Source organism: Capra hircus, chromosome 11, assembly GCF_001704415.2.
Source record: "Capra hircus breed San Clemente chromosome 11, ASM170441v1, whole genome shotgun sequence".
NCBI lineage: Eukaryota > Metazoa > Chordata > Mammalia > Artiodactyla > Bovidae > Capra > Capra hircus.
This window is the reverse complement of record NC_030818.1, coordinates 11,081,119-11,106,467: the sequence shown is the minus strand read 5'-3', so window position 1 is coordinate 11,106,467 and position 25,349 is coordinate 11,081,119. Positions and strand designations below refer to the sequence as shown.

The window sequence follows — 25,349 nt, the reverse complement described above, 5'->3', positions numbered from 1 at the left end:
CCCACCTGGGCGATGGGAAGGAAAGGCCCGGCCAGCCCGGCCCCGCCCTGTCCAATTTAAGAGCCGCGGGAGACAGCTGTGACCGTTCCTGGCCGACAAGGCTCGCTCCCTTATTTAAAGCAGGTGTCCTCCCGCGCCTCCCGCGCTGCCCACAGCCCAGAGGCCCGAGCTCCCCTTCTTGGGCCCTTCCGAGCAGGGGCCGCGCCATGCCCAGCCCCGGGCCGCGGGACTGCCGGCCGCTCCCTCTTTCGGGGGGCGCCGGGATCCAGCCCCAGCGCTCCAGCCGCTCTCCAGGGCCCGCGTCCCCCGCCCTGCCGCCTGGCTCTGCAAATCCAGGCCCACCCCGCGCGCCCGGACGCCTCGCGTCCTCCTTTTCCGTGGAGGCCATCCTGGCCAGACCTGACCCCCGCGCGCCTACCACCTCCCCGCTGTCAGTCTCCGCTGGCGCCCACGGGGGCCTCTGGAACGTGCCCTCCAGGCCTCCCGCCCAGGCTCTGCCCGGGGCGTGCCCGCCGACGCGGCTGCCCGCCTGCCTGAGCGCGGGGCTGCACCAGCCGTGCCCCCAGCCCCCTGCGCTGCGGCCCCTCGCCTCCCACTTCTGCGGCCTCCAGGGTCTCAGCGTCACAGGTACGAGGGAGCGGACGGCCGCCACGGTGGGCACAGGATAGAGGAGAAGTCCCCGAGTTTGAGAGCCACGCGTGGTTGGAGTGGATGTCAAGTTTATGACTCTTGACCCTGCAGGTGATACCGGGAGGAGAGAGGGCCCCAGACCGGGTGGGAGACTATCCGGCCCGCTGCTGAGGTGGGAAAAGGTGTGTGTCGCGGGGTGGGTGGGTACGTGTGCAGAGAGGAAGGTGAGGCAGGCCGAGAGCGGCTCGGACAACCAGGATCAGCGCAGGGCTGCAGGCACCCTGGCCCCTCCCTGGACTAGGGAGTGGGAGAGGCCCTTGCTCCCTGCCACACCTGCTTGACACAACGCTTGGTGGAGCAGGCTTTTCCCCAGCGCGGCCAGCTCAGCAGAAGCAGCTGCTACTGGTACCCCTCAGCAAGAGCAAGGAGCTGTTGGGTGTTAGCCCACCGGGTTACAGCCTCCACTGCTCACCTCTGTGTGAGCTTGGCTTCTGCACTTTACTCCTCTGATCCAGGTTACTTCAGCTCTTAGAATGGTTCCCTGGGGCTCTGGGCCCTGGAGCACAGTCACTTAAATCCCCATGAGACTTTAGCCACTGGGGTAATTTTCTCCTTTAGTATTAACATCCACCTATATGAGCTTTTACCATTTTTGGCTATCTGGTTCATGCATCCCCATGGCTCCCATGAGGGAAACAAGAGCAAATTTAGTGCAAGCCTTATCAACCCAAACCAAGATCCTGGTAAGACAGTTTTTCTTGGGTTCCCCCCACCCTGTGTCTCCTCACCTCCCTTCAGCTGGGCATTCCTCCCACCCATGTGGGAGAGAAACCCTGGTCTCCCAAACACTATCCAAATTCTTTCTACATAATGAGAGCCACCTCTGGTGGCTCAGATGGCAAAGAATCTGCCTGCTATTGGGAGATGCCGGTTCGATCCCTGAATTGGGACAAATCCCCTGGAGAAGAGCATGGCAACACACACCAGTATTCTTGCCTGAAGAATTCCATGGACAGAGGAGTCTGGTGGGTTACAGATCACAGGGTTGCAAAGAGTTGGACATGACTGAGCGATTAACACTTTCACTTTCATGAGAGCCACAGCCCTCACTCCAAGCCACCTTTTTCTAACGTCCCCACACACCTGAGGTCTGAATTATAACTTTCTACTCTGTATTACTGTTGTCTCATTTTCAAGTTAGTTTTTTACATATACATATTGATTGATTGATTTGGCTGTGCTAGGTCTTAGTTGAGGCATGTGGGATATTTTAGTTTCAGCATGGAATCTAGTTCCCTGACCAGAGATTGAACCCAGACCCTCTGCACCGGGAGCACCAAGTCTGAGCTACTGGACCACCAGGGAAACACCTCGCTGGTTTTTGCATGGGTATTGCAGCCACACAATCAAACTTCAAAATGTTAACTATAAAGTTACAGTATGGAGAAGAGTTTACCGTTCCTTTCCCCTAGCCACCTGGTTCTCCCCACCCTACAGGCAGCCAGACACCAGTTTCTTTATTCTTCCAGTGCATTTTATACTATTTAATACTTGGACACACGTGTGTGTTAAACGCTTAGTCGTGTCTGACTCTTTGTGACCCCATGGACTGTAGCCCTCCAGGCTCCTCTGTCCATGGAATTCTCCAGGCAAGAATACTGGAGTGGGTTGCCATGTCCTTCTCCAATGGATCTTCCCTACCCAGGGATGGAACCTGGGTATCTGCATTGCAGGCAGATTCTTTACCGTCCGAGCTCACACACATGTGTATTTGTGAAAATACACGCATATATATATATATACACACACACATGCATTCTTCTAACCACCCCCCCCCATACTAGACACACTGCTCTCCACCTTACTCCTTTTATTTGACCGTGTATCAGAGATTTTTCCTCATAAGTCCACACAGAGCTTCTGTATGCCACAGAACGGTCCATTGCAAGAATATACCATATTTTAAATCTGGGTCCATTGATGATTTCTTATATTTTGCTATTAATGCTTATGTAAGCCAGCTGGGCCCAGTGGCTGGGGTCTTAGGCAGCCAGACCTCACTCCCTTCACTGGGGCAGTTTTGTCTGCTAGCCCTGGAGCCCCTCCCCAAGGTTAGTGGGAGCTGAGGAGTCTTAGCACTGCATTGCCAGAACTCTGTCTGGAACACTTCCTCCAAGCTAGCCCAATGGCTTACTTCCTCACTCCTCTGGAGTTATGAGTCAGGTACTGCCCCTGGCAGACCAATCTGCATCTCTGCTGGCCCACAGCTCTATGAATAGCACCCTTATGTGCGTTAGAAAAAGGCACCACCTAACTTCATGCAAACACAACACCTTGTCAGGGAGGAAGAACAGGCTTGCAAAGAGCAGGCAGAATTTCAGACTCCACTTACCCTCTCAGCTGGGTACCAGTGTTCAGGATACAAGCTGTACATAGTGGCCTTATTCAAGTGTCACCTTAGCGAGGTGGCTACCCTTTCCAAAGATGTTCATACCTACCCACACACACACACTGTCCTTCCCTGCTTTATTCTTCTTATTAGTGCGAATCACTTTCTGACATACTCAATATTTTACTTATTTGCCTTTTTTTTTTTTTTTTTTTTTGCTGTTAGGGATTCTCTGTTTTGTCCTGGAACCATGCCTGAATCATAGTACACATTCAAAAATTTGAATGAACAGAAAAGATGAACCTTCACTCTTTGTTCAAAAGGGGGTCCCTTCTCTGCTCATCTCATAGGGTTTTCCTGAAGTAGCCAAGGAAAGAAGAGATGGAGGTTTGGCAGCTCCTCTTAGGGCCAGAGATTATGCCACTAACCTGACTAATGGAGGCCAAAGCAGTCTCACAACACTGTCCCTTCTTTTAAAAAAATTTTGTTTTTAAATTTTGTATTGGGGTATAACCATTTAACAATGTTGTGATAGTTTCAGGTGAACAGTGAAAGGATTCAGCCACACATAAACATATATATCCCTTCTCCCCCAAACTCCCCTCCCATCCAGGCTGCCACATAACATTGAGCAGAGTTCCATGTCCTTCTTTTTCATTTGTTTTATTTCTGCGCAGTCTCTTCCCACCCTACCTTCTTGCTGTGTTGTTACCTGGCCAAGGGTAAGACAGGGCAGTGGAGCTGTGAGTTTGTTTCTCTCCTCCAAGACGACAGGGTAGGGGATTATGGCTAACCTTTCCTCCTGCTAATTGCTCTTCAGGCTTGGAGCTGGTTCACTGCCTAGGCCTCTGGGATCCTCAAGACTGGGCCCAAGCTCAGGACCTTCAGGACACTGAGAGATCCCAAAAGAGGATTCGAACCATGTTTAATTTGGAGCAGCTGGAAGAACTGGAGAAAGTGTTTGCAAAGCAGCACAATATAGTGGGGAAGAAGAGAGCTCAGCTGGCAGCCCAGCTCAAGCTTACAGAGAACCAGGTGAGAGCAGAGACTCCTGCGGGGCCCGGGCTGCACCTAAGGACAGTTACTACTCTCTCAAAAGGCCCTGAGTCGGGGCTGCGAGGAGTTTATGGGCCTCTTTCTCTGTGCCAGGCTGAAAGGGGATACGGGCCCTAACCACTGGCATACTCCCTTCTCTATATGATGAGAAAAAGTCCTATTTGAAATCACATTATGGAAACAACACGTGTTAATCTAGAACTTTATAATATAATGTTTCCATGCTAAATAAGGAGCTGACAGTGAAATTAAGTTGGTATTCAAGAGACTAAATATTAAAAATAATAAACATTCTCTTGACCCCATATTCCCCTCTGGCTACTGAATTATAGCTGCTCTTTTCACAGGCAAATTTCTCAAGAACTGGCTATGTTCTCTCCATGTCCTCACCTCCCATCTACTCTTTAGTTCACTGCAGTGTGATTTCTTTCATTCTGCCATTTCACTGAACCTTCTCATCAAGGTCTCTAATGACCTCCATGTTGCCAAAGCCACCATATGCTTTCTTCCCTCCTCTTACCCCACCGCTCAGTACAATCAACCACTCCTTCTGTTTTGAAACCCACAGTTCTCTTGGCTTCCAGACACCACACTCTCTTGGTTTTTCTCCAAGCCCTCTAGTCCCTTCTTCTCGGTTCCCTTTGTAGGCAACTCTTCTCTTTGTGGCCTCAAATTTTCTTCCCTAGCTGATTTAATCTATCCCCATGGGTTTTAAATACCATTTGTAAGCCAGTGACTCCCTACTTTGTATCTTCCACCCACCCCTCTTTTCTGACTTGTGTGTCTAACTACCTTCCTGGGGCCTCCACTTGGGTGTCTTGTGGGTAGCCATTTCAAACTTAAGAAGTCAAAACCTCAATTCTTGATTCCCGCCTGCCCCAAATCTCTCCCTTTCCCCACACATGGCATCATTGTCCACCGAGCTGCTCAAGAATCTAGTTCAGATACTTAGATCTGAGTATCTAAGATACTCAGTTATCTTAGATTCCTTTTTCTCTCCCAATTCCAATTCACCAGCCAGCCTTTTCACCTCTACCTCCAAAATACAACTGGAATCACTTCATTTTTCTCCCATTGCCACCCGTTTCAAATGGGACCGTTCTTTTCATGATACAGGGAAGGGAGTGTGCAACCCCAACTATTGCTGGATCACTGCAACAGTCTCCCCAGCTGTCTCCTCAAATCTGCTTTTATCCATTCTTCACCCACTGCCAGATTTGCAATGTACTTGATGTAAATAGGACTATGTCACATCCCACTAAAAAACTCAAAAGTGACATTTCTAATCCATGGCCTTCACAGTTTTGGGAGATCTGGTCCCCACTGACCTCCTCCACTTTCTCTTCCTTTGCTTTCCTCTTTCTCAGATGTGTCTGCCATGCTTTCCTCCTTTCTGATCCTCAGACACTCCAAGCTTGAGTCCCCTGCCCTGGCTTGCTTTTCTCTGTCCCCATCAGGCAGGCCTCTCATCCCCTGAGCCTCAGCTTAAGTGCTGGTTCTTCATGGAGGCTCAAACTCCTATTTGTACCCTCATTTGTGTTTAGATATTTGTTTCCATGTTTGTTTTCAGTCTCCCTCCACTAGACTGTGAGCTCCGTGAGGGCAGAGCTCACACTTCACTATTATCACCATCACCTGGGAAGGGCCAGCACTGCCTCAGATGTGGATGTTTAAAGTGAAGCCAGTACACAGATGCTCAGTCACGTCCGACTCTTTGCAGTCCCATGGACTGTAGCCCACCAGGCTCCTCCGTTCATGGGATTTTTCCAGGCAAGAATCCTGGAGTGGGTTGCCATTTCCTTCTCCAGACTTCAGATCAGGAGCTCAGTAAATACTTGGGTGAATGAGTGGTACTGGAATTAGAGGGAAGGGTGTGCTTCCTTTAGAATGAAGAGTAAATTTTCAGAGAGGAGTGGGCACTGTGGCAATGGGGGATGCAGTGGAAACTGTTAGTCACATTCTGATCTCTTCTCACTGCCTCAATTATAGGTGAGGGTCTGGTTCCAAAACCGAAGGGTCAAATATCAGAAGCAGCAAAAGCTGAAATTGCCAGCTACATCTGCCGTGGCTGCCTCCCCAGATGAGCCCTCCAGCAGCTCTGACACCAGCATCCAGAGAGAAGACGCCGAGTCAGGAGTGGACAGCTGAGGACTGCAACAAAGGCTCAGTCCAAGCTGGGCTAGTTCTTCCTGGAAGCACCCATCGGACCTCCTTGTTTCAATTCTTAATGAAGAGCTTGTCAGGTCAAAGGGCACCAGGAGAATCTGAACTGTAAAGCAGGAGCCCTCTTTTTCTGTATCGACCCCTGGGAGCTGTAATAATGCAAATAGTCACAGGTACAGACTTTGGCCTTCAGCTATGTCCTTGGCCAAGTTACTGAATTTCTGAAGGTTTCCCCCCCACTGGTAGAATGGGTATGTTGATAACTTTGACCTCCCAGGGCTGAGATGATGTCTGTAAAACACTTAAGAGTGTGCCAGGCTCAGCACTAAGTGTGCAGTTAGTACCAAGGCTTATAGGTCTCCTTCACCTGTGGGAGTATTACCTCAGCCCCCGCCTCTCCAGAGAGTAATCTTTGCCTGACCTGGCTGTAGAGGAGAGAGGGCCTCCCTGAATCAGCAGCTGGGCATTGCAGACTCTTCCCCACTGGAAATGGTAGAATTGAGAGCGAAGAAGGAAGGGTAGACCATTTAGCCCACTTCCTCTCACAGAATTTCCTGAAGGTTTTTAGTTTCGTCTGAACTGCTACCACTCATAGAAGGAACTCAGGCCCTGCTGCCCCTTGGAGCAGACACGCTATCCTGAACACCATCTTTTTCCCTCTAGCTACTCGACTTGACCCCCTAGCCATCTTTATATCGAGTAGAGAGATTTAACTGCGGCTTTGCCAAAACTGGCATTTTACCATAAATTCTGCTGTATTATTACCCCAACCCCTTCACAACCAGTTCTCATGGCTTCCATTCCTTCCCGGGAACCACTCCGTTTCTCTCCAATAAGTGTATATTATAGCCTCCCCTTGTGAAGTCCGCCACCAACATTTCCAGAGCTAATTTCTCTAGCACTTCACATTTCCTGGCGGGCCTCTGTTGAGGGTATTCCCTTAGAATACAGTATGACTTCTGGGTGTTGAGATGAGCTGGTGGAAGGAGGTGTGCCCTGCCACCTGGTGGTGAGAGAGAGCACGGTCCACGCTGCTCTTCAGAGTTCTTGAGGGAGGGAGAAAAGGTAGGGAGCAGCGGTCCTTGGAAAACTATCTGTCCCTGAGGCAGTGGACCATCGTCTCAAGGATACCAGGCTGCAGCTGGAGGGAAGGGGGAGGCCACGGCCCAGCTTCAAGAGCCTTCTGTTCCTGTCTTCCAGGAAATCCTTCCTAAAGCTGGATCCAGTCAACTCTATTAAAGGAACACAGCGGCAGGTGTCTCTTCCAGGAAATGTTGGCTCCCGTTTTTAAAAAATCACCAGTCAGTTACCTATTCAGCAGTTACCCGGCTCTATCTAATCCCTAAATGTCACCATGAGACCACAGCAGATGTAGACACAGGTCTTATGTCAAGTGGCACAGGATCAATAGGAGGAGGAGGGAACAAAATGAGAGACAGGGGTCAGGCCTGGCTGTGGGGACAGATGCTACAGGTCAGTCCTGAGCGAGAGACCATACCCCTCTCCCATAGTCAGGACAGTCTGCATACGCAGACTCACTTCTGTATACAACATCATGGTCCTTAGACCCTCCAGCACGCCCCCAGGCTACCGGTCCCTCTGCCCCTGAAGCATCTGAGTAAGACACTTTCAGCTTGATCTTCCATAGGACTGTCTGTCCCCTGCCAGAGTGCCTGGGGGAATAGGAAATCTTGCGCTGGACTTCGTAGGCTGGCTAAGAGTAGTAAGCTAGCTCTTCCCTTTAGGCTGAGTCCAAAGAGCGACTGACAAGACAGGCCACTGAGAAGCAGAGACAACAGACACAAACACGAATTCAGACAGAGACACACACATCAAAGCGACACACACACACTCTGGTACCGGCCACGAAGATAGAGGCAAAACTGCACAGATGTAAAAGCACAAAGGCAGGCCAGCTACACCCAGTCAACTAACCACTCGATCTACACGCACATCGCTCAAAAACTCGTGCGCAAACCGGCGCGTTAACCCGCACAGCCTCACGGACACGCACGCTGGGGGCGGGGCCTCCCGGGTCGAGGCTGGGTCAAGGGTCAGAAGGCGGAGGTACGCCCAAGATGGCGGCCTCCATGTGCGACGTGTTCTCCTTCTGCGTGGGCGTGGCGGGCCCGGCCCGGGTCGCCGTGGAAGTCCGGTTCGTGAGCAGCGCCAAGGTGAGGCCGCGGCGACCCGTGCCGGGGTCCCCCACCCAGCCCGGCCTTGGAGACAGCCCCGCGGGACACCATGCCTGCAGCTTAGAGGCTCCTCTGCCGCTCGGACACTGCTGTCCGGCTCCGGCTCGCGGCCGGGGGTCTCCGTGTCGGTCCCCGGTGCAGGCTCTCAGGGCCATCACGCGGTGGGCTGGGGCCCGCGGAGTCTTCGTGCGTGCCCCTTCCTCCCGTAGAACCGGGCCTTTCGAGCGCCAGGCCGGGGGATATTGCTGCTGGATCCTGGGAGCTGTTGGGCGGGATGTGCCGGGCAGCGGGAGCTGCGGTACTAAAAAGCGTGGGCCGTCAAGGAACTTTGAGTGAGATTTGGGTGGGGGGGTTGTGGAGAGAGGCCAGGACACATCACAAAGGGTCTTGGAGTGCTAAGGAATTTGGACTGAAGCCCGTGGTAACATTGAAGAGTTTAAATCAAGAGGACGACATTTTGTGTTTTACTATCGTGTTTTAAAGTTCATTGTAGAAAAAAATCGAAAGTGCATGTAGGGAAAGGAAAAGTAAAACACTCAAACTTGTATTTGTGCAAATATGTGCATCTTAAAGTTATATTTTTAGGCTGCTTTCTGATGCAGCAGTATGTATTTCAGTATCAATAATCCTTTTAGGTATTAATTTTTAAGAGTTGAGTAATAGTCTTTCATGGGAGGACCACTCTTCACTCAACAACTGTTCATTTATGGATCCTTATACTGTATCTTGTTTTCCATCCCTGAGGTCAAAGATGGTGAAGCTCATTGTCTGTGCACACATCCTTTTCTTCTCACCAGCACTAAGTGTTTACTTTCTTGGTTATCTTTATTAGTTGATATGTGCAAAATGATACTGCTTTGTTCTCATTTGTATTTCTTTACTAGTGAGGTTGAATAATTTATCACTTGTAGTGGCAGTGTGTATCCTTGCTCCTTGCCCTGGATGTCAGCCTTCTAGTCATCTGGCTCCTGCTCTCAGCATCATGGTATTCACACAGGTCCCCAAACCTTCCGTTGTCCTCTTCCCACTCCAGAGGCATCTGGAGCATTCCCCTCTTAACGTGGTAAATCAGCTCCCCTGTGTCCTTGGGCTCCTCACTGCCCACAACTCCATCTCCACCCTAAGGCCTGCAGTGCTCTCATTGGCTCACAGTTTGATGGTGTTTCAGTTCCATCTCTCCTAGCAAGCAGAGATAGTCACCTTTACTTTCACTTTGCTCACGTCTCTGAACCTCCTTTTTTTTTTTTAAACTTCTTCCCTCTTATATCAGTTCAGCCACTCTCCTTGCCCAGTTGTCCTGTTCTAGCCTTCCATCAAAACCCCAGCTCTGGAAGAAAGAGCTGGCTTCCCTGTCTGTCTATGCCCGCAGCTACAGAAGAATCATGTACCCAGACTTGGTGCCAAGATGGCTTATCCTTTTTGCAAATGTATTCATCAAGTGGGATTGGTTTATGATTTTTCTTTTTCCTTTATGGTATCTTCCTCTGGTTACTACATCAGAGTTATACTTGGCTTTTTGTTTGTTTTGTAAAATAGAGAAACTTTCCATTTTTTTCCCCTCTGTATTGAATAGTTTAAATAGCATAAGAATTATTTATTTGGTTCGAGAGAGCTGATTTATGAAACCATATAGACTGGGGGCCTCATGTGGGGGTGGTTTTTGACCACTTTCTGTGTTGCCTCTGGATATTGGCAAGAATGATTTTCAAAATTTTGCCAATTGCTGTGCCAGGGATATGACTGGTCAGAACAGAAACCTAATCAAATATGATAAATGTCAACCAAGATGCTGTACTAGTGCACATCAGGCAGGTGTTGGTGTTGCTTGTTAGCCTGTCTTGGCTTCCTTCCTGTTGAATTCCCTTTTGGCAATTGATATTTTTCTAGAAAACAATTTAATAAAGAATTTATTTACTAGAGTCTTAAATCTTTACTATACAAGCTTTAAAAAAAACAACAAGCTTACTTTTCAAATTGCAAATAACTGTGCATAGGCGGCATTCAGGTTCAGATTCCTTTCTCTCTGGGCTTCTTGGTAATATGAGTTAGAGCTGTTTTTTTCTTGAAACACTTCATATGTTTTGGGGATGCGTAGTTTCACAGAGGAACAGCTCTGATTCTTCCCTTTGCATTGATTACTAAATATTTCCTCCATTTGGTCCTCCAGAAAGAGGGAGAAAGAGATTAGTGCTTATCCAATATCAAGATTGATGACTGTCAGAAGTAACGTGGGTCCCTGTTCCTAGTATCTTTGCGTCCCACAGAGGAAGGCCAGGTTTTCATTTTGCTAGGTTGGGGTCACAGGGGTTACTCAGCGTGGAGGTAGGCTTCTAGAAAGAACCAAGCTGCATCCATGGCTTTGTCAACGGTTTTGTTCCAGCTGCCCTAGCATGCTGTTGGAGCTCCCAGAGTTATTCACAGGGCTGAGATTTGTGGCTCATGGGCCTGTCCAGGTCTACACAGCCTGCTGCTCTGATTCGGGGAGGTGCCCCTGCCTAGCCGAAGCGCCAGTGTTCAAAGGAATCAGGGAGCTACCCAGGAGGCCACATGACAGGACATTTCACTGCTGGCTCAGTTATTTTCGTTCTCTCCCTTTTTGTGACAGTTCATTGGCACTACTGGGGCAATTAGCAGGGGCACCAGTCCTCTAAGTGTAGAGTGGGCAAAAGTGCCCAGCTGGGCCAGTAACTGCCTGGGTTCTAAAACTGCCGCCTGAGTCCCTTTTTACATTTGAAGTGAAGTGAAGTAGCTCAGTTGTGTTCAACGCTTTGCGATCCCAAGGACTGTAGCCTACCACGCTCCTCTGTCCATGGGATTTTCCAGGCAAGAGTACTGGAGTGGGTTGCTATTTCCTTCTCCAGAAGATCTTCCTGACCCAGGCATCGAACCTGGGTCTCCCACATTGTAAGCAGACGCTTTACCATCTGAGCCACCTGGGAAGCACATTTGAGAGAAGGCAATTCAACAGTTGTTTTCTCATCTTTCATCCCATACATGGTGTCTGCAGTGCTTTAGACCAGGACTTCTCATTAACGTGCGTGTGAATCACCTGGGCATCTTGTTAAAATGCAGGTTCTGACGTGGCGGGTCTGGAGTGGGGCCTGAGGTTGTGCGTTTCTAACGTCTCCCGGGCGATCCCCATGCTGCCCGTCCGTCACCTCATTTTGAGTAGTGTGGCGCGCATGGGGCTCCTTCACCTGTGCTGTGTCATTACATCCTGGAAACTGTCGGCAGATACTATTATAGTGCTCGCTTTTCACGTGGTAGACAGATGGAGAAAGGCAGTCTGCTCAACGCTTCACAGCAAGCTAGGCTTAGGACTGGTGCTAGGGTTAGTCATTCCTATCAGTGCAACACCTGAGAGCTTGTTGGGCACCAGGTACTGTGCTAGGTACTGTGCGTGCCGAGCTGACCAGGGAAGTAGGACACATTCTCCCGCAAACTAGGCCTCCCCCTCCCACAGTGTAGGATTTCTCTGCAACCCCGAGGAGCAGCATCATGACCAGGATCCTGGAGGGGCACGTGGGGACTCAGAAGGTGGCCCTGTACCACGTGCTAGTACTGGAGGCTCCAGCCTGCTATGAACCTCTGGCCATGCTAAAAACACTCCTCTGTGTAGTCCAAAACGGTTGACGTGGTGGCTCTCTTCCCATCCCAGGCCCTGTGCCCTGGACGGGCTGGAAGGTGTGCTGCTGAATGTAGGGCAGAACTGCATTTCCGGAGGACGTGGTTATGAAGGGGGCTGACGACGCTCCAGGACTGACCCTCCTGAAGCAGAGGCCTCTGCCAAGAGGGAAGCACGTGGAGGGAGGAGCCCTTGAAGCTCTGTCCTCTGCGTTTTCTTATGGCCATCCTATTCCTTCTCTGCCCTTTTAGGGAAAGGGGCTGTTTGCCACACAGTTGATCCGGAAAGGGGAGACCATATTCGTAGAACGGCCCCTGGTGGCTGCGCAGTTTCTCTGGAATGCACTTTATCGCTACCGAGGTGAGCTCATCTCGTCCACTCTGAAGGCTGCTGTGCCCAGCAGCCTTGGTGCCTGGAGGAGAGCACGGATGTCCCTGACAGTCTCTGGGACTCCCAGTGTCGGGAGGGAAGGCACATCTTCTCTTGGAGAACTGTGCCTGAGAACCGTGCCCCTGTCTAATCTCAGGCCGTCTGGGGCTGTGAGCCTGTAGCAAAGAAGCTCTTCCAAAGGGTACCCTGGAGGAGGCCTGTCACTCAGGTGGACGCAGCGCCATCCTGAAGGGCTCTGTGCCAAAGTGGAGCCCCCACCAAGAAGAGAGCACATACCCCTGGTCAAAAAAGCCTGCATTAGGGGTCAGAAACAAGCATGCTCTTAGCTTTGCCAGCCACTTGCTTTTTTCACCCTTTCCTTGGGCTAGAGAAAAATCTGTGAGAGGAGGGTCTATCAGCTCCAGAATGTGGGGAAAGCCCAGTTTGGGGGAGGGGTGGAGAGCCCCATAGACTAAGTCCCATGGAGAAGCAAGGAGAGTCTGCTAGGCGGGGTGGGGACTCCAGAGAGGGAAGAAGGTATCATCTATCTTTGAGTGCATGTGAAATTGATTCATTCATTCCATTCTTTAACATAGTCATTTGTTTACTCACCCCTTAAAACGTCTGCTATGAGCCAGGTGCTGTCCTAGCCCTGCGGATATTGCTGTGAAAGGGCAAATGCAGCCCTTGCTCTTAGACTGTTGTGTCTGGCTCTCTCCCCCAGCCTGTGACCACTGTCTTCGGGCACTGGAGAAGGCAGAGGAAAACGCCCAGAGACTGACCGGGAACCCAGGCCAGGTTCTGCCTCACCCCGAGCTGTGCACTGTGCGCCAAGACCTGCACCAGAGCTGTCCCCATTGCCAGGTGAGCAGCCCTGGGGCCGAGCTGAAGTCCTCTCTGGGGAGACGGGAGTGAGGACGGACCTGGTCATGGCCCTCAGGGCCCCCGGTGGAGGGGAGACACTGAAAAGGCTTGGTTACTATTCCAGTTTCGTCCACCCGGTTCCAGTCCCACTGTCCAGAAAACAGGCTTGTTGGGAGCTTGCCCTCTTCCTTGGAGCCTGGCAGGGCCCCTCCCTGTCCCTGAGAAGCAGTCTCTTCTTCCCACGGCTTTAAAGCCTGGGGCAGGTGCCCCTCTCACATGCCCCCAGAGCACTGAGTACTTCCTCGTCTCATAATACCATAATGCCACTGACTGCTGCTCTGGGGCTGTTTGTGGGAGGAGTGAAGTTAGAGGAGGTGAGGCCACACAGGAGTCTGTGCCTCACCCCAGGCCAGATCCTCGGGTGCTGACCTCCACCTCCCCCAACAGGTGACATACTGCAGTGCAGAATGTCGACTGGCCGCAGCTGAGCAATACCATCAGATCCTGTGCCCAGGCCCCTCCCAGGATGACCCCGCGCATCCTCTCAATAAGCTGCAGGAGGCCTGGAGGTAGGTAGCATTTCCTCTCTTCTCTCCTTTATCCTTCCCTCCTTGCCTGTCTTCACGGTGCTCAGCAGATGCAGCCATCTTTCTTAAGTTACCACTCCCTGGATTTTTCCTCCATTCTTAGGGCTGAACAGAGATCATTTCACCTATTCCCCCTGCCTTAAAGCTGAGCTGCCAGCCCCACCATCCTCAGCATTTCACACACTCCCAGAAAGAGCCTCATTAAGCCCATAGAGATATAAAATCCTGCCCATGTCCTTGCCAGTAGCTTTCCCTCTTTGGTTATGAATGGGATTGGTAGGAAGGATTCTCTGTAGCAGTCAGACCAGGCTTTCCTGAATTCGGCTACTGGGAAGGGGATTTCTAGGCCAAACCTTTTTCTTTCTCCCCAGGAGTGTTCACTACCCGCCTGAGACTGCAAGCATCATGTTGATGGCCCGGATGGTGGCCACAGTGAAACAGGTGAGCCCGCCTGATTTTCCGGAGGAAGCTGATTCTGGCCTCATTCAACCCTTGGCCTCAGTTTCCTTCTTACTTTAAGACTCTGGCTTGGATACAGAGTTCTTTCTGGGCCTCTCAAAGAAGAGCTGCTTGCCGTGTAAACCTTAGGAGTGGCTAACCATAAATCTGGCAGGGAGAGGAGGGCTTATCTTGCCTGTGATCTTTGAGATGACTTCCTGTGCAGCAGCAGTTCATGCGTGCCATTTATAAGCATCACCTTTTCAGGATCGTCTCTCTTTAGGTACAGCAAGAGAAGCTACTCCGACCCCTTATCTAACAGTGTTGTTCCTCAGCCTCATTCTGTTTTCCCAAGTGTCGTGAATTGGCTAGCTTGGCAGCAGCTGGGGAGATGGCTGGATGTGGGCAGGGCTGGGGGGAAGAGTCTACCTAGAAGCTAATGTGTGATGGTGTTTCTCTGAGGGCTGGGGCTTTGGAATGACAGCCGACTTCCCACAAGGGCGGGAGTGACAGTAAAGAAGAGGGTGTCCGTGAGTCCATCTGTGCACATGCATGCGCGGCATGTATCAACCTGACCTTGAAGTATATTTGTTCACTACAGGCTAAGGATAAGGATCGTTGGATCAGGCTCTTCTCCCAGTTCTGTAATAAAACTGCTAATGAGGAGGAGGAAATTGTCCATAAACTCCTAGGGGACAAATTCAAGGTTGGTCTCCCCCCATGACCCTCCCACCCCTGCTAGTAGCCTGGGCTGTCTATGGCTACCTGGAGGAAGCTTCACACTTGCTCCCTTCCCAGTCACAGGAAGAAGTTTGTGCCTGGGTCCAAAAATCTATTCAGAGACTTGTATTTCTGCTGCTGTTTAACTTCATAACCTAATGTGGACTTAAAATTGCAAAGTGGGGTGATGACCAAGGATGGAGGGGCTGGGTGCCCTGATATGGGAGGCAGGACCCCATGATCAGATAGCAGTGGGCAAATCAAGTGTAATGAAAAATGGAGGGTTGGCGGGGTCTGCAGGTTAGGAAGTGGGGTGAAACAGACTTCTAGTTGTCCATGTACTGAGCACTCGCTTCAGATCAAAGAGTTACACATTCTCCCCGAGGAGAGCAGACTTCTGTGCAGGAGCTGCCTGAAGGTAGAGGCAGGTGTAAAAGGGCTTTTGGGGCAGGCCTTCCTGCACTGAATCTGGGGAAAGGAGGGGAGCGTCAAGCTGCTCTGGAGGGTGGTGCTGGTATAAGTGCTAGAAAATAGGAATTTGGGGTTTGCTACCCTGGGTTGGAAAAGGCCAGCAGACTGCCAAGGCTCTTTGGAGATCAGGACTCCATGGCTTTCCTTTGCCCCCAGGGAAAGCTCAGTCTTTAGAGCTCCCCCTTTTCCTGCCCTTACATGGTCTTCTGGGCCCTGCCTGGGTGCTAAGGGGAAACCCCAGGGCTGCAGGCCTCTCCCTGCTTTCCCTAACCCAGGGTCAGCTGGAGCTACTGCGGAGACTCTTCACAGAGGCGCTTTATGAAGAAGCACTCAGCCAGGTGAGTGCAGGAAGGCGGGACCAGTGGCCTCCCAGTCACTCCAGCCCTCTGGGAGCAACCAGGGCAGCATCTCCGCCTGGAACAGCTAAGCGAGTCTTACGGAGTTGGGGTGGGACTGACTCACAGCCAGCTTCCTCAACAGAGTTGTATCAGGAAGAAGAGCAAGTGGCTGCCCACTGAGTGCCCTTCTCCTTTCTCCCACAGTGGTTCACTCCGGATGGATTCCGGTCTCTCTTTGCTCTTGTTGGGACCAATGGCCAAGGAATTGGGACCAGGTTAGGAGAGAATGTTCCAGGGCTCTTGGACTTGTCCCTCAGGGCCAGGGTGGGAGATTGAGAAAAGTAGCCCTGCTCCTTTCAAGACTAGAGTGGGGCAGGGTGCGACTCTGGCCAGAATGCTGGACTAAACTCAGGGGCGAGGGTCAGACAGACCGAGTCTTTCTTGGGAACACTTAGTCTGTTGGGAAAGGACACACCTACCCACCCCACCCCCACCCCCTCTCTGGAGAAAGAAATGGACTTAACTTGCTTGGAGGTGGAGAGCCCTGTGAGCTGGGTCTTTCTCCTCTCCAACCACGGCTGCCTGGGACCCCCAGCTCCCTGAGCCAGTGGGTCCATGCCTGTGATGCTCTGGAGCTGAAGCCTCAGGACCGTGAGCAGCTGGATGCCTTCATTGACCAGCTGTACAAGGACATCGAGGCAGGTTGGTGAGATGGAGCCTTGGCCTCACCCGACTTCGGAAGCCCCCATCAGTCAGTTGGTGGACACAGTCTTCCCCCAGGGAGCTCTGAATTCAAGGTTGGGGAAGGTAATCCCTGTGTGACGCTTCATGCCTGTCTTCAGGGCATACACGAGAAATGGCCCTGCGGTCCATGCAGAGGCCTTGTGCGGGGGGTGGGGAGTGCCGGATTATACGTTGGTATCATGTATAGGAAAGCAAGCTTGTGCGTCAGAGAAGCATTGTCAGGTAAATGGTAGTGACTGGGTGGCAAGACAGTGGAGCCATGCCTGTCCTTATAAGCCTAGTTTCCTTTTCCTACCTATGACATGGACGTAATACCATCTGCATTCTACTGTCTTACAGCAACCGGCGAGTTTCTTAACTGTGAAGGATCTGGCCTCTTTGTGCTGCAGAGCTGCTGTGAGTCCCGGCATTGAGAAGGCGCAGCCTCATGCTGCAGTTCACCTCTGTTGGTCCCTTCTGGTAGAGATGAGTCTGGGAGTGGGATTAGGGCTGAGCTTGAGGATTTCCGCTTAGTCTCCCATATCATTTTTTCACTCATTTATTGGACTGCTCGTGCTTTCCAGTGGGCTAAGCCCGGTGCTAAGGCAGGGCACAGAGCTCTGATTCTTCCAGAGGGAACCCTGGGTCTTGCCCCACCACTGCCCTGAGTCCTGAGTGTCCTAAGAACCCAGGAGGAGCTCAGGCTGGAAGGCAGTCTCATCAGCGCCTGATGGAGGGAAGAGCCAGTTCGGACTGTTTTTCCAGGTCCCGGCCTCCCACCCTCTGCTCTCCTCACCGCAAACCTTTCCTCCCAGGCTCTGGGGACACTACCTTTCCCAAACTAGGCTCCCAGCTGTTACCGCTCAGACAGGCCTGAGTTAAGTTTCAGGCACGGGCATCCCTTTCACAGCCCTGTCCCTCCCTTTGTGAGACACTGGGAACAGCTGAGGCTCGAGGGGACCAGTGAGGAGAAGAGCAGGGCCAGGCATGGCAGGTGGGGCAGGGCAGTGATGGGGGAGCACATCTGGACCTGTGCTCTTCAGGAAAGAGCGCTGGACAGGGAGATGGGACACCGGGGCCCCAGGACCTGCACAGCCCTAGCAGGGATCAGAGAACAAGGAAAGCCGGGGCCCAGGGCTCTGCACAGTTAAGGCTGTTATTTTTCTTAGTCAGTCCTCATTACCTGCCTCTCATGACCCAGGCAACCACAGCTGTGTCCCCAATGCGGAGACCTCCTTCCCAGAAAACAACTTCCTTTTGCATGTCACCGCCCTGGAGGATATTAAGCCAGGAGAGGTGAGGGGGCAAGTAGCTGTGGGGGTGGGTGGGCAGGAGGCCTGGCCAGTTCTCTCCAGGAATCAGGAGCAGCAGTGGCTCCAGCCCCAGGTTCAGGCTGTTGGGTTGAATCCCCTCATGCTGCAGGACCTTAGTCTTGCCTGTGAGTGTGCTCTGACCCCACCTCACTTCAAAAAACAACTCCAGAAAGCCTTAGCATTGTTTGAAAGAGCACCGTGTGGCGGAGTTCTTGTCTCCAGCTACTTTTTGATCAAGGAATCTGCAGCTTCTAAGCAAACAGGAAATGGCCCTTTGTGGCTTGGACTATGGGTTGTTAATGTGGTTTGGGGTCCTGACTGTTAGAGCGGTACACAAAGCCTGCTTGAAACTTCTTTCAGGGCAAGTAGCTTCACAGCAAGATAACCTCTGCCCCAGCCACAGACAGACCTTGGCCATAGCCTGGGGCCCAACCATAGCCCCCAGTTCAGACTGTCAAAGCCTCACAGTCCCCTCCCTGCTCTGAGCACAAGGGGATGGATTGGGGTGGCCTGCCCTTTCGCTGAAGGGCAGCTCAGGCTCCTGGGGACGAGGCATTGGTTGGACACGGGGCAGAGGTTGGGGAGGCCCACATCCCACCTGTTAGGAGGCCATCAGCCCGCCTCTCTCGTGCCCCTTAGGAAATCTGCATCAGCTACTTAGACTGCTGCCAGCGGGAGCGCAGCCGCCACAGCCGCCACAAGATCCTCAGGTGCCAGCGGGGGCTGCGGTGGGCAGCGGGGCTCTGGGGTCCTCCATTCCAGTGGCTGCCTGACTGTGCCCTCACCATCATGCCCCCTCGCCCTCTGCAGGGAGAACTATCTGTTCGTCTGTTCCTGCCCTAAATGTCTGGCAGAGGCCGATGAGCCCAACATGACCTCTGAGGAGGAGGAGGAGGAAGAGGAGGAGGAAGGAGAGCCGGAAGATGCCGAGCTGGGGGATGAGATGACTGATGTGTGATGTCACCCTGCTCGGAAGTGCTGGGCCTTTCCCCAGAGCAGAGGCCTGGAAGGAACAGCCCACTCCTGCCGCCCGCTTCCCCCCATTTCAGCACTCTTTCTGCCGGAGAGTGAGACAGGCTGGACCCTAGGCCCTCTCCCCACGCTGGACCTCACGCCTCCACACTGCTGCTGCGCGGCTCAGGCTCTGCGCTGTCGCTGAGCCGCTCAGAACTGGCTTACCCCTGAGGTTCGGATGCAAGTGGCTGGAACCAAGGCCAGGGCCTAACAGTGTTCTTCCCCATGGCCCCACTTACTCATCCGCTTGAGGCTTCAGCCCTCTCAACTCAGTATGCGGGGAGGGGGGCAGTAACAAAGTGGCAACCCGAGAACAGCCTGACTCCACTGAAGGAGAGAGGGGCCAAGATGCCCTTACCGACTTCCCTACCTCCCACTGTTGCAGCCTGACCACTGGCACAGCCTAGAGAGGCAGGAGTGGGGAACTGGGCCCCACTGCACCTTCTCTGAGGTGCTCTCTGGGGAACCCTGAACCATGGGGATTACCCCCCTCTCCCCACCTCACCCACTGTTTAGACATCAGGGGAGTAGAGATTAGCCCCTCCCCCAGAATCTCTGTGCTTGTGCCTTGCCTCTAGGCCCTGGTACAGTGGCCAGCCTCACAGGGTCTGGAAGAGGTCTCTGCCTCCCTTGGGAGGGGTAGTGGGGGGACCACCACCCCTCCTCTTACCCTCCTCCATTTAGGACTCTAGCAGCATGGCTGAGACCTGGGGGGTGAAAGGTCTCAGCTCCCTAACTGAGGATGTTCTAGAGTCTTCTAGAACTTTCATCACTGAGGGGCTCTCCTAGTCTGAATCTCCGTCTTTAGGATCCCCACAGAGGAACACAAGTCTTCCAGAAACCTAGAAGAGCTGGGCTGGATACTCAAGATTAGCCCTGACTATCCTCCTCCCCAGATTAGCACCACCCCTTGCTCTTGGGTTGGAAGCTGTGGAAATTGTAACCTGTCACCCGCAATTCTTTTCTGCTCACCTTCCCTGAGGGGCCTGCCGGATGCCCCTGCTGAGGGATCCCAGGGAGGCCAGGTGCCGCCCCATGGGCCCTTTCCTGGATTGTGATCAGGTGGAATCTGCCCGACTAGCCTATTGGGTTCTTAATTCTTCAGAGCAGCCAGCACCCCCTCCTCCCCACCTGCCCACTGTTCTCAATAAAACATGAATGGTGACAGGCCTTTACAGGAATGCTTTGTGGAGGATGGCTTGACAAGCAGGCAACAGTCACGTGGATGGTGCCAAAATACATAGGACAGAGCAGGTGACGGCAGGAGATGGGAGCTCCAGCTCCCCAGTTTGGATCCATCCCTCGTCTCGTCTATATCTGCTATGCAAATGTTTCTCAGGTCTAAGAGCAGGGCTCCTCTGAGGTCCCGTGTGGATCCCCAGGACCAGGCTACAGAACGAGGAGGCTTTTCCTCAGGGGCTGAACCACCGCTTCCTGAGTTCTTGAGCAGGAGGCTGTCGGGATCCAGGATTAGCAGTCTGAGCACTGGTCCTAAAGGACTCTGGGCAAGCCTTGTACCTTCTCTGGGCCTCCGTTTCCTCCCTTCAGAACAAGAGCGTGGGACCAAGTGAGTGTTTGAAGCCCCCCACCCCACCCGTGTGCTTTACTCTAGGACACAGTTGCAACCCTGATGAGAGGCTTTATTGCTAAAAAGTCACTGAGGGTTTATTAAGTCCTCAAACACCAGCTCCTTACACCATTCCAGCAATTGCTGTGAAAGACTCTGGGTGGGGAGGCTGGAGCCAGGTGGGATGTGACAGGTCTCAGATGGCTCTCAAACCACCTGCTGTTGGCCCCTTTGGTTTCAGACCCAAGCCCACCAGCCCCAGCGCCTGGCTCTTGGCTCTTCCCATAGCATGAGACACCTTAGGGGCCCAGGGGAGGAAAGGCCAGTGGTGTGGCTTCCTTTAGCTGAGCCAAAGCCCAAGCCCTTTTCCTCTACCTGGCTCCACCAGTTCCCAAATGCTATCCCCAAATCCTGAACAGCAGAATTCCTGGATTTTCCCTTCTCAGCCCAGAGTTGCTTATGGCTGGAATGTGGGACCAACTCTTCTACCAGAAGGTCCAGGGCGGTTGCAGCAGCTCAAAGGTGGGGATGCTGGTGACATTGACTGGGATGGAAATGATGGCCCAAGGCAGCCCATGCTGTTCCAGGGAGCGGCGGATCATGTAGCTGGGAGGGCATGGAGAGAGGTGGTGATGGTCACTTTCCCGGCACCCCATCATGCCCCACTGTCCCCATTACTCTGGGAGTTCCAGAGCCTGAGGACTTTTTTGGCCCTCCAACCAGGGCACCCCAAGATGAGGCTTGTGGGTAGGGACTAGTAATTGCCCTTGACCTCCCCGAGTTGTGGCACCCAGTTTGGTGCTAATACAGCCAGAGACAAGGACCCCTCACCCATCTCGGCCAAGCAGGAAGAGGGCGGGGATGTCAGCTGTGCGCTGGGTACTGTCCTGAATCATCTCCACGTAGAAGCTGTCATTGTCAACCGCGTTGTCAGAGATGATCACTGCCCGCCCGCCGTGCTCCTGCACCACCCGGGTCTTGGAGAGGAAGGAGCAGCCCCTGGAAGAGGTGATGATGAGACCAAAGAAAAGGCAGGGTCCTAGCTATTCCCTCCCCAGACCACCACCCTGGGAGGGTACAAGAAGGATCAACCATGAAGATTATTTTTTTATAGAGGCTCACAAGTAAATGGCCAAAGGCTTGGATAATTTTAAGACATTTCTTAAAGACTCTTAAAAGACGAATTATTTAAAAACAGTTATTTCAAAGTATCACCACCAACACTGATCTCAGACTCTCCTGGTGCCTGTGCCTGTCCGCGCCTTACCCCCTCTCCACCAGCGCGATCTGGTCCTGGATGAAGAAACCGTTGCTGAGTTCCCCGCAGGCCTCTGAAGGTTCTGCAGGGACAAGGTGAATCTGCTCATACCTTGTGTGCTGAAAGATAATTAAACAGGTGAAAGTGCGGGGAGGGGTTAGGACTGAGCTGATCATCCCATTGTATCAGCTCCTCACAAAATGTGAAGGAAATACGTGATTTCTGTGTGCTGGACACTTGAGCACTTTTACTCAATTCTCACAATTGGTTGTCTATCCCACCCTCCCTTTCTTTTTCTTTTTTTTTTTTTTTGTCAAATCCTTATTTTATTTTTTTTTCCACCCTCCCTTTCACAGACACAGGGAAGTTGCTATGGACCCAGACTCACGTATTAATAGTTCAGCGGTGGAGCTAGCAGAGCCTTTGGCTTTTTTATTTTTTAAACTATTTCATGTCCCTCAGAAGACAGTTTTTCCCTCTGTGATGCCCAGGTCTGTATTATACTGAGAGGAACCGCTGGAAGCCCCTCCTTCCTGGCTCTATAGCCCCTGGAAGACAGAGCAGGATTCTGCCCCCTTCTCTGTCCCAGCACTCAGGTATTGACTGAATTGATGAAGGTCACCTCAACTTAGTAGGGGGAAATGTGGAGACAGCATCAGATATGAGGGGGCCTCCCTCAACTTACAAAGATACCACCAAAGTCCTTGGCAGGTGTGGCTGTGAAGATGTAGCGAATGTCCCCAGGACTCAGCACTTGAAAGTACAAATAATCATGGATGCGTAAGCCTGAAAGGTAAAATGTACAGGTGAGAAGCCTCCGGGGGAAAAGCTGGTTCAGGTTCAGATCATGGACTCTATGCCTTCAACAGGCTGGCTATGGTCTGGGCCCAGAGACCCAGCTTAAACAAATTGTGTCCTCGAAGTAGTTAGCATAGATGGTCTCTGCCCTGGGGAGGATAGAGCTGATGCAGACAGAGTTAGTGACCCCAGAAGTTTACAGCTGCTGCTGCTTACAGAGGTGAGCCAGGGAGACAGAGTTCCAGTGTGACCTCTCTGAGGGTTAATTCATCTTTGCTCTGAAGCAGACTTGAGAGTTTCAAGGTGGTAGATGTCATAGCTGTTGTAAAAAAAAAATCTGGTTCCACTGCCATTCCCCCCTCGTCCAGTCACTACCATTTCTCATCCTAGCTGATGCAGCTTTCTAACTGGTCTATCTTAGCCTCCATTCTTGCTCTCTAAGGTCCATTCCCCTAACAACTGCCAGGAATTTCCTTAAAATGTCTTAAAGCATATATGATCATGTCACCAATGTCAGAGCTTCAATACCCTTCAAGGACTTCCTTTGGCACTTAAAACCTAAACTCTAGTCTGCAAGGCCCTGCTTGATCTGGCCATTGGCAGCTACTCCAACCTCATCTCTTTCCTTCCTGTGTTCTAACTACACTGGCTTCCAGTTTCTTCACATCTCCAAGTCTTCTCGCAAGTTCCCTCACCATACCACACCTCTACCTCTTTACAGGGCTCACTTCTATTCATCCATCAGATCAGTTTCTCAGAGAAACCTGCCCTGTGACTGCCCTCCTTTTATGCCCATTTAAAAATGTACTTTGTCTCCAATGACACTTTTAACATAATTTGGAATTATCTTTGTTGTCTCTCTCCTGCACTAGAACAAGGACTTAAGTATGTAATTTCATTCCATACTATATCCACCTTAACCAACATAGTGGCTAGACTGTAAGCGGTGCTCTAAAAGGTTGCGTGAATGAACAACTATTTCTGGCAAGGAATTGCCAGAACAACTAGATTTTTCTGGGATGTGGATCTCTTTAGTACCAAAGTGTAATGTTTTACCTGAACTTAAGTGGGTGGTTTCCTTAGCCCAGAGAGATTGAGTAATGTGAAAGGGTGGAAACTTCTGCCACAAGTTGCTACTGTGTGTCAGGGCTGGGATCAACTGTGGCTTTAGCTGTCCTTTTCTACATCCTAATCAGCCACCAGGTAGAGGTCCACTGGTTTGGTACTGGGCTATACATACAGCCTTTTGTCCTGGGAGTGGAGGCTTCCTGTCAAACAGAGATACACTCCCAGGAGGCCCTCCTGGATTAGCACTAAAATTCCCCTCCTCCCTACACATCTTTGCCTAGCCTTTGCATCCGCTGATCCGTGTAAATTAAGTGTAGCTATACACATGTGCTCACGTATGTATATGGGTGTATGTTTACGTTCTCATGTAGGTGCAAACAGGTTTGGTGTGTGCGTATGTGCTAAGTGCGTGCAAGCCCACGAATAGCAACGTGTGGTCCCATTTATGTATGTGAGGGCTCACATATTTCCAGCTTGTATTCCTGTGAGTGTGAAAGTCACTCAGTCGTGTCCGACTCTTTGCGACCCCATGGATTATATAGTCCATGGAATTCTCCAGGCCAGAATACTGGAGTGGGTAGCCTTTCCATTCTCCAGGGTCCCCTTTACGTATGTGAGTGCTCACATATTTCCAGCTTGTAGTACCCCTAGGTGTTTCTTGTTCTTCGCCCCCCTCAGCCACCTAAGTCGGCGCTAGTGGGGGTAGGGGGAGCCTTCTTTCGACGTGGGTAGCTGGAGACTCACAGCCCAGCCTCAGGCCGCTCCCGGTTAATGTCCCTAGGGACCACTATCCACCCACTCCAGGTGCCTGTGTCTGGACCTGCCTTGCTCCGAAATCGCGGGTCCCCAAGGTGACCCGTGGCCCCCAGCCCAGGACGCGCTCAAGCTGGTCCGCCAGCCCCGCCCTGAAGCGTAGCCCCGCCCGTTGCTGCTCACCGTGGGCCGCGACGCACGCGGGGAGCCAGAGCACGAGACACCACCAGCCCGCGGCGCCGGGGACCATCTCCAGGGCCCGGCCGGGCGCCGCGCTTCTTCCAGCCACCCCGCCGCGCGTAGCTAGCCGGACTTCGGCCTGACAGCTGCTCTGGCCTCCCGCCCCCGGACCCGCTCACGCCGTCGGTTGGCTGACCGGAATGAGGCCTAGGACTGATTGGCTCTGAGGCCTGCTTATGTAGCCACATTTTCCGCCCCTACGCCCTAGCCCACTTCCTATTGGTCGAGAGAAGTGAGGCCGAGAGCTGATTGGTCTAAACTGTTAACTGCAACTGTCGGCCCCCGCCCCAGCATGTCTCTTTTTGGGTTAGACTCTGCAGGACCTTTCAGGCAAAGGGCGGGCCCCGGAGGCCGCAGGAACTGAGAATGGGAGACCCGCAGGACTCGCCTCAGCCCCGAGAGTCTTGGCTAGTCAGCTCGTGCGTTCTCGGCCGAATCCTCACCGTGGCAGCTTCGCAAGACAACGATTTATCTTCTACCTGTGATTTCCTTTTTCCCATCCTCTTGGGAAGGCATTCGTCTAGTGCCCAGGTCTCCGGCGACCCCTGCTCTGCTCATCCTCTGCCTAGTTCCACTGGCGTTTGTGCGCTCGTAGTCAGTAGGCTCTGGGGATGTGGCCTGATGTACCCGACACTCGCGGAAGCTCTGATACTGCCAAACCAGAAAACGAGCATTCGGGCCAGGTGCCCACGAGTGATTTTGGACACCTAACCTCTCAGCCTCAGTTCCCTCATCTGTAAAGTGGGCGTGATCGTGGTACTACCAAAACG

General features: G+C 52.3%; 3 protein-coding genes across 3 annotated transcripts; 2 read left to right on the top strand and 1 right to left on the bottom strand.

Annotated features, from left to right (window-relative positions):
- Nucleotides 207-7,470, top strand: NOTO (notochord homeobox). Its single transcript, XM_018054708.1, has 3 exons — nucleotides 207-627; nucleotides 3,840-4,054; nucleotides 6,065-7,470. Exons 1-3 carry the CDS (start codon nucleotides 207-209, stop codon nucleotides 6,221-6,223), a joined length of 795 nt encoding a protein of 264 aa, XP_017910197.1. The 3' UTR covers nucleotides 6,224-7,470.
- Nucleotides 8,294-20,065, top strand: SMYD5 (SMYD family member 5). The gene is made up of 13 exons (XM_018055042.1): nucleotides 8,294-8,412; nucleotides 12,310-12,418; nucleotides 13,152-13,291; nucleotides 13,739-13,860; nucleotides 14,250-14,319; nucleotides 14,918-15,022; nucleotides 15,783-15,845; nucleotides 16,050-16,120; nucleotides 16,441-16,547; nucleotides 16,929-16,985; nucleotides 17,770-17,864; nucleotides 18,521-18,591; nucleotides 18,692-20,065. The coding sequence occupies exons 1-13, from the start codon at nucleotides 8,317-8,319 to the stop codon at nucleotides 18,837-18,839; spliced, it is 1,254 nt and encodes a 417-aa protein (XP_017910531.1). The 5' UTR covers nucleotides 8,294-8,316; the 3' UTR covers nucleotides 18,840-20,065.
- On the bottom strand, nucleotides 20,515-24,697 carry PRADC1 (protease associated domain containing 1). The gene is made up of 5 exons (XM_005686372.3): nucleotides 24,523-24,697; nucleotides 22,406-22,506; nucleotides 21,730-21,839; nucleotides 21,294-21,461; nucleotides 20,515-21,068 (listed from the first exon to the last, which is right to left on the bottom strand). Exons 1-5 carry the CDS (start codon nucleotides 24,587-24,589, stop codon nucleotides 20,948-20,950), a joined length of 567 nt encoding a protein of 188 aa, XP_005686429.1. The 5' UTR covers nucleotides 24,590-24,697; the 3' UTR covers nucleotides 20,515-20,947.

What these genes read in the sequence shown, in the direction of transcription:
- NOTO (XM_018054708.1), top strand. Translation starts at nt 207, where the DNA reads ATGCCCAGCCCCGGGCCGCGGGACTGCCGGCCGCTCCCTCTTTCGGGG. An exon ending in CCAGGGTCTCAGCGTCACAG is followed by an intron (nt 628 to 3,839) that starts GTACGAGGGAGC and finishes ATTGCTCTTCAG; the next exon opens with GCTTGGAGCTGGTTCACTGC. An exon ending in TCAAGCTTACAGAGAACCAG is followed by an intron (nt 4,055 to 6,064) that starts GTGAGAGCAGAG and finishes CCTCAATTATAG; the next exon opens with GTGAGGGTCTGGTTCCAAAA.
- SMYD5 (XM_018055042.1), top strand. Translation starts at nt 8,317, where the DNA reads ATGGCGGCCTCCATGTGCGACGTGTTCTCCTTCTGCGTGGGCGTGGCG. An exon ending in TGGTGGCCACAGTGAAACAG is followed by an intron (nt 14,320 to 14,917) that starts GTGAGCCCGCCT and finishes TGTTCACTACAG; the next exon opens with GCTAAGGATAAGGATCGTTG. An exon ending in AGCCGCCACAAGATCCTCAG is followed by an intron (nt 18,592 to 18,691) that starts GTGCCAGCGGGG and finishes CGCCCTCTGCAG; the next exon opens with GGAGAACTATCTGTTCGTCT.
- PRADC1 (XM_005686372.3), bottom strand. Translation starts at nt 24,589, where the DNA reads ATGGTCCCCGGCGCCGCGGGCTGGTGGTGTCTCGTGCTCTGGCTCCCC. An exon ending in AGGACTTTGGTGGTATCTTT is followed by an intron (nt 21,840 to 22,405) that starts GTAAGTTGAGGG and finishes ATTATCTTTCAG; the next exon opens with CACACAAGGTATGAGCAGAT. An exon ending in ATCGCGCTGGTGGAGAGGGG is followed by an intron (nt 21,462 to 21,729) that starts GTAAGGCGCGGA and finishes CACCTCTTCCAG; the next exon opens with GGGCTGCTCCTTCCTCTCCA.